At 43.1% G+C, this 10,064-nt stretch overlaps 1 protein-coding gene across 1 annotated transcript; it reads right to left on the bottom strand.

Annotated features, from left to right (window-relative positions):
* Positions 1-349: 349 nt before the first annotated feature.
* On the bottom strand, positions 350-9,176 carry LOC127588209 (sodium- and chloride-dependent GABA transporter 2-like). Its single transcript, XM_052046841.1, has 14 exons — positions 8,862-9,176; positions 8,628-8,762; positions 8,322-8,462; positions 7,769-7,856; positions 7,415-7,547; positions 5,361-5,495; positions 5,074-5,177; positions 4,721-4,845; positions 4,352-4,464; positions 4,129-4,266; positions 2,488-2,590; positions 2,318-2,418; positions 1,152-1,322; positions 350-760 (listed from the first exon to the last, which is right to left on the bottom strand). The coding sequence occupies exons 1-14, from the start codon at positions 9,049-9,051 to the stop codon at positions 638-640; spliced, it is 1,800 nt and encodes a 599-aa protein (XP_051902801.1). The 5' UTR covers positions 9,052-9,176; the 3' UTR covers positions 350-637.
* Positions 9,177-10,064: the final 888 nt, after the last annotated feature.

The raw sequence follows: 10,064 nt of genomic DNA, 5'->3' as shown, positions 1-10,064 counted from the left end.
TTCGATCATGTGTTGACAAGGACAAGACTAAAAGAAACAGTTTCTTAAGATTAAATGGAAATGCATTGCACTTAAAAGACTTAAAATACAACTGAACTGTGCTTTGGCAGTTATTCTTTCACACACCACGAGAGGGAACCCTCATGTCACCAGTGGAACTCATACCGCACTTTGAGAATCGCTGGCGCGTGCTCATAAAGTACTTTCAGAACGATGAGCCCGCATCCCCCTGAGGGGGGCGAACATTTGCGAGTGTTCGAGACCATGGCAAATGTCGCATTCTCGTCGAGGGTTCGTTGAAGGTCGCTAACATTCGCCAAGTGGTCTCCAGATGTTTGCCAACAGTTGTTTGTTGTTGTCAGGAAATTTTGAACATGTTTCACGACCTTCAACGAACCCTGACAAGAATGTAAACATTCACTCCCTCAATAGGATACCAAACTGTTACCTGCATTAATATTTCTTAACACCCTTTCCACTTTATTGTGTTTTTTTACGACTCAAATGTGGGCCTCTCACACTTTTTAATCAAGGAGTGTTTTCCTTCAATGGGCTTGCACTGAATTGAAGTCTCTGTTGTTTCGTGAAAACTACTTGCATTTTGTAGTCCCCCTTTTGTTGAGTTGGTGCACTTTGCTCACTTGGTGACTTCCACGTCCTGGGACAAAGTTTTCAGTTCGGTGAGGGGAGCGACGACTTTGTCTCCCAGCGAGGGTAGACATTTCAGGTCGTCCTCAGGAAGGCACAGCAATAGGAATCTCTGGGGAAAGAAGATAAATCAACAGGTCATTTCAATGAGTGAAACATGATTTAAAAAAATTAATCATTCAATGTGATTACTCTGCAAGGAAGAATCTATTTCATGACGTCCAATTTTGCAGATCATCGCTCTACTGCTCATCGCCACTAGTGGGCAGACTTGCACGTGAACTGAGGCTTTCTATTGCGATGCTGTGATGTTACTGTAGTCTCCAGATTCTGAAACATTACATCCCTGTAGGGCAAATGGGTGGGTAGACCTAGCCTCCGTTTTTTTTTTGGGGGGGGGGTGTTCAGGGGGTTCTTTCAACGTTTTCAGACTGCCATCTGCCACCCTCGTATCACAGCCCACACGAAACATGAAAACCATCTCTCCCCCTTTTTATGCTCACCTGACGAAGGGTCCCCTCTCCGTGTATGAGCTTGTAGAGCACAAAGAGTGGTATGAGGGAGAGGGAGATGGTGGCCAAGAACCAGCCCAGAATGTTGGCCCACAGCGGATAAACATAAGTGCTGCTGAACTTCAAGGGAGAGTATCGAACGATGGAGAAGATGAAGGTGCCCTGCGGTGAGAGAAAACATTGGTTTAATTCAATAAAAATGATAGAGGCCGTTTGTTTCCATGTATTCATTCCATCCTTTCTTTTTGAACACGGCTTATCCTCTGGGGGTTGCAGTGCTGGAGCTGGCGTTCCCTTTAAATTCAGTCCAAGAGAGGTGCACAAATTACATTAGATCTCCACTTGTGGATGATCTAAAGTTGGGCATTTGGAGACCGCCTTCCACCCGTCTGATCATGCATAACCATGACACAGCCGGGTGGGAGATTTAAAAAAAATATATTAAAGATGATAATTATAAGAATGCATTCAATGAATTGATTTCTACAAATATTCTGATGAAATACATTAACATCCACCACACACGTCCATGCAGCTCAGAATTTGCCTGCCTGTACCTTGGATTAAATTCACCATAATCGCATGGCACCACCTGCGCCGCAACTTAGACCTCCTTTGAGCCTGTCTAAAGTCTACTTTCTGCCACCAAATTGTGAAGTGAGCCGAGTTTTTGTGAATAAAAAAAAGTCCTCCAGAACTCATGGCATGGCGCAACGCAGTCTGCCATATTCCCAAACACAACGAATGTTACTTGCACTTGAACGAAACTCAAGATGCAGCACATTTTAGGCGTGAGCGCACGTCCACTGTATATGAAAATAGAGTCCTGAAGTTTATCGTAGCGCTCCATGAAGAATAAGGTGCTTTTTGGGGGTAATGAGGTCACAGGTCAAAACAAGACCGTGTGGGTGTGAAAGGATGTACGGGTGTGATTATGAGAGGGGGCTAGAGATCGCTTTTTTTTAACAGGTTATATTTATCATTAATACTACGGATATTGTCTTAAACACAGTGCTCTTTTTTTTGGGATGTTGTAGGTTCTTCTTAGGTCTCATTATTCGGCACGTAAATCTTTTGGAAGAAGCTCTTCAAACACAATTGATTTTCTACTCATTCTTTCACATCACCAAGATGAGTGTTTTGTCTTGAATGCTTACAAAACATAAACAAGGAGTGAAGTAGCACCAGCAGAGCTTCATCATTGGAGAAGGACGATAGCCAATCATATCTTTGATGTTCCCATAGAAACGCTCGGCCCCTGTGACGTCAAAAGAGAAACGATTTATACTTCGCACCCCCCCCCCCCCACACCCCAAAAAGTGCATACCATAGACCCAAGCAATGCTGACAGACTGGATGATGGAGAGGAGGAGCAAAGTGGTCCCACTGCACATATAGAAATCCACCAGCTGGAGCAGGTACATCCCTCCCTATGAGCACAGCAACAATAATAAATATAACATTGTAATATAAAGCATGTTTTTGTTTGGATGCCATGAATCTGTTTGCGTGTCTGGAAATAGTTTCTTTCAGTGGTGTCATCGCATTTTTTGGGAACCGTTGGTTATTTTGGACAGCACGTCGGCTTCACAGCGTAGAGTTGCAGGGTTCGATCCCGGCTCCGGCCTTCCTGTGTGGAGTTTGCATGTTATCCCCGTGCCTGTGTGGATTTTATCCAAAAACATGCGTGGCAGGTTAATGGAGCACTCTAAATTGTACTTCGGTGTCACTGTGAGCGCAGATGGTTGTTCGTCAATTGTTCGCGAAGAAGGTTGGACATTTTGGAGAAGATTTGCACTCTAGTACCGGTGTGTCATTACAGAAAACTGGAAATAAAGTTTGAGGCACTGATAAAGGTTGGCCCACGAGTTTCCATACAAAGGAAAAATCTTTTGTGAGAAAACATTTTTTTAGTACCGGTATATAATATTTCAAATTTCCCCAGTGAGGGACACAAAGGTTAGCTTACGTGCTCTACAATACAGTACTACCATTGTTCTGAATACACATTCCAACATGTTCCGCTGCTGAATAACACAAATGATCACAGCTGGAGTTATCCTTGTAATAAATGACACTGTACTGCCAAAAGTATTCTCTTACATGCCTTGACTCACATATGGATTGAATTGTCCTCCTTTTGCAACAACAGCAGTCTCAATTCACGTGTAGATTTTCCACAATGTTTAGAAGTGTTTGTGTGAATTTTTTTTCACATCGTCCAGAAGGCCATTTGTGATGTGTATGCACTGAAGTTAGCTGCACAATCATATCAGAACAGGAAGCTCCGCATCTCCAAAACCACTCGATATGCTGAAGCATTCAGAGTTCCTTTCAGAGTGACCAAGGGGATAGTAGTCCATTCCGTGGTTCCTAACTTTGTGGAAACTTTTCTTCCTGTTCAAACATGGGTGAGCGCTAATTCACAAGGCAAGGTCCATAAATACGGCCACTTTAAATCATGTGGAATATGTTTTCTATCTGTTCCTGATACATTATGGCCTGCAAGTGTCCCTACAGACCAAAATGAGTGGGGGTGAGGTCAGTGGATCTGTGACCAACCATTCCAAGCATCTGGAAACTGCTACTTTAACTACACACAATATGAGAATCACACATTGAATTGGAGTTTCATCTTGCTCAGTAAACTGGGAACTTTCCATACATGTTGAGCAGGGATGAAATAAAATATATTCTTGCAACATGCTAAAGTAATTTTCTGCATTGGAATTTTCATCAATTAAAAAATGGTCCAATATTATGTAACATGCGTTCCCAACCGAGATGATAATATGCATTCCAGTTATGGGGCGTATATGGAACAGTCCAGACAGTTTTATCTCAGTAAATACTTTGGGTTGAAGGTTAACTGTGTACAGCATTGAAGTCGGTGACCAATGTAAAAATCACCCGTCGAATACATTTATTCCAATGTCAGGAACAGATGTCATCATTCGCTTTTACAAACCTCCGTCACCAGAGTGAGTCCCAGCAGACAGCTAACGGTACAGATGGCCAGCAGGACCAGCTCACGTCTGTAGCCTTGACGCAGGTAAGATGGGTAAAGATCCACCAGGGATGTCATCAGACACTCCAGACCGACAAACTGCTCGGGGTGTTGGGAGGCAACACAAAGATGGGTCTGTTGAAATGCCGCGGCGTCCTTATTCGTTCAGAGAGTTCATGCTTACCTGACTGTCCAAGCCGAGTAGAATGATCATAAGGAAGAAACACACGGCCCACACCTGCGGCATGGGCATCATTGCTACAGCACGCGGGTAAACAATGAAGGCCAGCCCTGGACCTAAACTCATGTACAGCAGAATGAGTTTCAGAATAGTGTATCTTTTATTCTGTGACCGTCAATTTCTCTCACCAAAGATAATTAGAGTTTTTTGAATCTGTGCAGGCTAACTGTATAAATGAGTTGAGGTTTGGACAATAAACTGGCATCTCTAAAGACAACTTGAATTAAATTTGAAGATTGAATTTAATTTAATTTTTTAGTTTTGAATGTACAGCAAATTACCCGGTAACGGAATGAACCAGTCGGCACTTGCCTGATTCTGCCACTTCTGCAATGTCAATGCCGGTCTCGTAGGTCATGAACCCCAAGATGGAGAAAATGGCAAAGCCTGCCACAACACTGGTGGCACTGTTCAGCAAACACAAGTAGAAACAATCCCTAAAAGACAAACACATTCAGGAAGTATAGAGATCTGCCTAATTTTTTTTGTTGGTAATAGAATGTGAACCATGAAAAAAAAGCAATATGAAGTAACACAATCCATTCCAAGAGACAATTGGACACTGGAATTATCTGGATGATGACAATTCCCATGAGAACTGAAATAATGTGTTCCTGCTGTTGAAAACCTTCACAATACTTTTTTAGTCGTATATTTTTCTTTACTTGTAACAGTTGTTGTTGTACGTATTGTAACTGCCAAGAGAGGTCAGGAACCCGAGGCCGATCGCGTAAGAGAAGAAGATCTGAGTGCCGGCGTCCAACCACACCTTAAAACACAGAAGAGAAAAAAACAAAACATTGTCACACTGAAAATGGTACTTTATTTTATTATACGCTTTCGGGCAATTAAAACACATTTTGAAATTCATAATTGAAACTCAGATGGCACTCAGTCATCTGCAATGTCCGTCTGACTCGTCGTTTGTGTGATCCCGAGAACTCGTTCTCACCTGCGGATCTGATAGACGCGTGACATTAGGGTAGATGTAGTACATCATCCCGTCCTTTGCCCCAGGCAACGTCACACCACGTATGAGTAAAATCAGCAACATAGCGTAGGGGAAGGTTGCTGTGAAGAAGGCCGCCTGGATCAAAGGAAACAAATGTAAAAGCTCGAATTAAAATTGTCCTTCAATCTGCTATTTCATGCTTTATGCGCTCAAAAAGTGGACTGTACTTCTCAAAGGCCGCACCGCATCATTCTTAGAAATTGAGACCGAGTCAATAAACGTGTCGGCTGCAGCCAAGTAGCGCACTTCATTTTGCTTCAGTTGTTTCGCAACATGATTTATCGACTCCACATAATTCTTGACAAATCAATTCATGGATCCAACGTTTGATCAAGCTGAGATTCATTTTATAGGCTAAGGTCATCTATTTTCAGAACAGAATGATTGGCGACACCCTTCGAATGCTCCGTTTTATTCATTCACGGCTGAAGCCAATGCACAGACGCAAAACAGTTGAGTGTGCTGCCCAGAGGGTTTTTGCATGTCAATACGCATTGCAATCTGAAATGGCTTGGGGGAGATAGATGTCACTACCTCATTTATTGGATATGGTAGCTAACGTGCCTTTGACATGTTTAACTCCAAAACAACTCTCGGTCCGCTTTTTGATATGTAATGAATTTCAGATGTGGATCCCAATGACATCACATCAGATGCGATTGTTGTTTGAATCAATGTTTTTTGGAAAGAGATTTTTTTGGGGTGGGTGGGGGTGAGAGGTTAATTATGCTATTGTTACATGATATCCAATTTATGTCGATCTTATCGGAAGATATTGAGATGTTTTTTATGATAGGCATTTTTGTTGTTTTAACATGAGTCATCAAGGGATATATTTTCCCACAGAATTTGTCTTTTATGAGCCTCGGGCGAGGACGATAGGTGGACTACCCCCTGGATTGGTTGCTAGCCAATGACAGGGCGATTGCAAAGTTACTCTATCGTAAATGAATCTGCTGATTCCCACCCCAACCCAAAGAACACTTCATTAGGTACACCTCCACAATTGAACGCAATCCTTTACGAGAGCAGTCTCCTCAAGATTGCAAATGGACTCCGTGGTCAGAGTTTATCAAATGGCTGTCGTTTGCGCTGCTGTCAAAGAGTACCGCATCGTAGTGAAAGCTTTTTCTCCCGGTTTGGTGACCAGCATGAGATCGTCAAAATATTGATGATACCGTGCAGTTGCACACCTCTTCATACGGCAAACAAAATAAGTAGATCCATCTGTTAGGACTTGGTCAAACATGTCAGCGGTATTGTTTTGGTGAACTGTCCTAAACTTTTTGATAAAATGCTGCACCGTATTGATGTGCAGCTGGAAACATTAGGTGTCCTTATTCAGGGGTGAAGACCCTCCTTCTAGCGGCCATTTCAGAATTTTACTGGGGTCATACGAAATGTTTAGCGATTAGAAATGTGATGTGGCGTTTCCGAACTATTCCTGCAGATGTTCCTGTATCTGACTGATGTTATCATTACTGGATGTACAAGATCAACACCCATCTGTTGAAATGCCAGGACTTTATAAAGCGAGAGCAAACTACAAAGTCAATCATTTCAAAACATTTCCCACTGTGAATGTGACTTACAAAGACCACTATTGGGTTAAAATGAATAATAATAGTGATCATTAGAATTCATGTGTTAAGGCCGGCGTTTTCACATTGCACTTGGGTTTGAGCCCGAATTTGAAGCAGGGACAATGGGCAGATCTTAGCATCAAATTTGAATGGCAATTTCCAACATTTGCAATGAAAACGAGTGTGAGGGCTTTAACTTGTTTTTAGAATTGCACTGTGGGCTGGATCGAATGCTTTCCCTGTCCGTAGGTCCCCCTTCCCTTGCAATAATTAATGGGAAACGTGAGAACATTGTATGCAACACTTGGGACCGGTGAAGGGGACAAAAGTTTGTGCGCTGGATAAACCGAAGCAATCAAGCTATGCTGAAACTCAGCCATACATGTTGCACAAGGCGGAACTATTTCGAACCTTCCCGGTGGATTTGATCCCCTTCCAAATGCAAAAGTAGCAGATGACCCATGCCAGGATGAGACACAAGACCAGCTCCCACCTCAAGCTTCCCACCTCCTCAATACCACCAGAGATCTTCAGCACTCTGCGCCTGAGGAGACCACACGCATGGAGCAATGGAGTCAACGGCGTTCGCACGACAACATGATTCATGAGGGGGGGGGGGGGGGGGGGGGGGAGGGTGATGGAAGGGTGACAGTGCAGCTGGAAAAGGAAAGTGATACTGGGAGGTGATGGTGCTGGTTGTGGTGGTTATGGGAGAAAAAGAAAAGGACTCGAAAGGGTCCAATGTAGTCGACTAGTCCTGCTTACTCCCAAAACTCCACAACAGGCAGAGTGGTGTTCTGCCTTTGTGTCACGCTGAGGCTCTGATTTGCAATGCTGACGTCCATGCATGACTCTACAAGGCAAGCACATAAGATATAACAGCGCGACAAATCAAGCAACGAAAAAGGGGGTTGTGCCATGCAAGCATGGTAAGATTCCTTATAATAATAATGTGAAAAATGTGCCATATACAAAATCGAAACAACATACAAAATCGTCATATGGTGCACAAATTGCCGTTCACTTAATGTTTCTAAAGATGCATGCCTCTTCAGTGGACTTTTTTTTGCAGTTAGTGTAGTGCTGCATGACATGATTGCTATAAATTTGTAAATAAATGTGTTTCTTATCGTGATAACTCTGCAATGTAAAATGATGTGAATGCATTTTCTAAGGATCTTGCATAAATTCAAAGTAGCCTCGATGTAAAGCACTCTTTGTGGAAAGCGTTCCAAATACAACTGACTTCAAAGAAAGCTAATGTCAACACCGTACTCCCCCCCCCCCCCCCCCCCCACTTCCCCGCAGGGGCACCCACCTGTGTTCCAGTCATTTCCACACGTGGCCCAAGGCAAGTCCACGCTGAAGGAGGAGAACAAATAAAAGAAGGCCCACGCGATGATAGTAATGTAGGATGTGGCGCCGAATACAATGATTAGGTGACTCGCATAGCCGATGCCTGCAAACAGAACGTAACATATTTTCGAATTGAACCTCGTAAGAATTCCAAGCTTAAATCGACTGCGCAGATCCGTGCGTATTTACGCACGGATTCCGCATCATACGCCCCCTCGCTAAAAGTCTCAAATGTTGAACTCGAATGAACACAAATGCAAATAGGCACCCTGAAAAAGTGGGCAGATCTTCTTCCAACACGTAATACCCCCCTGGTTTGTGTACTGCCCCATGGCGGTCTCGAGGAAGAACAACGGGATCCCGCAGGTCACCATGAACAAAACGTACGGAATGAAAAAAACACCTAAAGAGAAATAATTACAGGCATCAATAAAAAGCAACAAATGCGTGAATAACGCAAGCAAGCAAATAAACAACCCCCTTCCTCCAAATATAATTTTACCTCCGCCGTTTTTGTAGCACAGATAAGGAAATCTCCACACGTTGCCCGGTCCAATGATAGCCCCCATCACCGTCAGGATGAATTCGGTTTTCGTACTCCAATAACCCCGTTCCTCTGTTTCTTTTTGCTTCTTCGGCCCTCCGCTGGGCACACAAACTGCACAACTACCATCCTTCTCTTTGGTGAACATTTCTTCTCCACTGAAACTTGAAATTGAATTCGGATAAATATAGTTTTGGAGTCCAAATTTGCCCCCGAGAATCCCGAGTTGCCGCACTTTTCTCAAGACAACTGTGCCGTCTGAGACAGTTGCTACTTAAGTATGTGAGGGAAGGAGGAGGACCTCTGTTCCACCTTTGGGATGTCCCAGCTTGATGATTTATTTTCTCTTTCTCACATAGGAAAGCAGAAAATGCTGTAGTAGTTCCCCCTAAAACTTGCATCACCTGCAAGTTTGTCATGTTTCATCGTCAGTGTCAAATAGTCGTGCAGGAGTGTGAAAAAAAAGCAGTGTTAGTTGTGTGAAATGAGTAGGTAAGTGATGAGTCGTTTTGTATATTTTAGGGAGAATGATTTTGCTTTTGGAGTCATTCCCTGGGAGAAATGTTCCAAAGCGTGTGCTCGGTTTATTGCAGTACAGTTCTGTACATGATCAAATTATTTCATATAAACTAAGCTAAGCTAAAATTAGCTAAGATATTTTTATCGTCAACACTGACGTTTTAGCTGAGCATAAAAAATGTACCATACAGGCAAGATATATTAGGAAGTGACAGGGTGAATAAAACTGAAAAAAAGTGGCAAGTGCTGAGTGCACTGTTGCAGAGCATGGTTGTACATATTGTTACTGCTACATCATGCGGACTGGTATTCACATGGGTATGTAAATTTGAAATGCTCAGGTCGAGGTGTGAAGTTCCAAGTCAGCGTGAGAGTGAAGGTTATAGTGTGTACTTGCAGCGCACTGTAGCTCTTGCCAGAAGGTAGGGCGGTGAAGGGAGGGCGGTCACTGTACCTACCTCAATAGCTGGGGTGGGCAATTATTTTTTGCATAGGGTCACATGAGAAACAGAAAATATTATGGAGGGCCGGGTCAAAAGGGTGAACTAAATTCGACATATTAATTGGATTTCTTTATTTAAAAAGCGGTATTTAGCATTTTTTTGGCACGTTTTCAGACTTTAAGAGTACATTATTCCGTCG

Source organism: Hippocampus zosterae, chromosome 16 (genome assembly GCF_025434085.1).
Source record: "Hippocampus zosterae strain Florida chromosome 16, ASM2543408v3, whole genome shotgun sequence".
NCBI lineage: Eukaryota > Metazoa > Chordata > Actinopteri > Syngnathiformes > Syngnathidae > Hippocampus > Hippocampus zosterae.
This window is presented reverse-complemented; position numbering and strand designations above follow the sequence as displayed.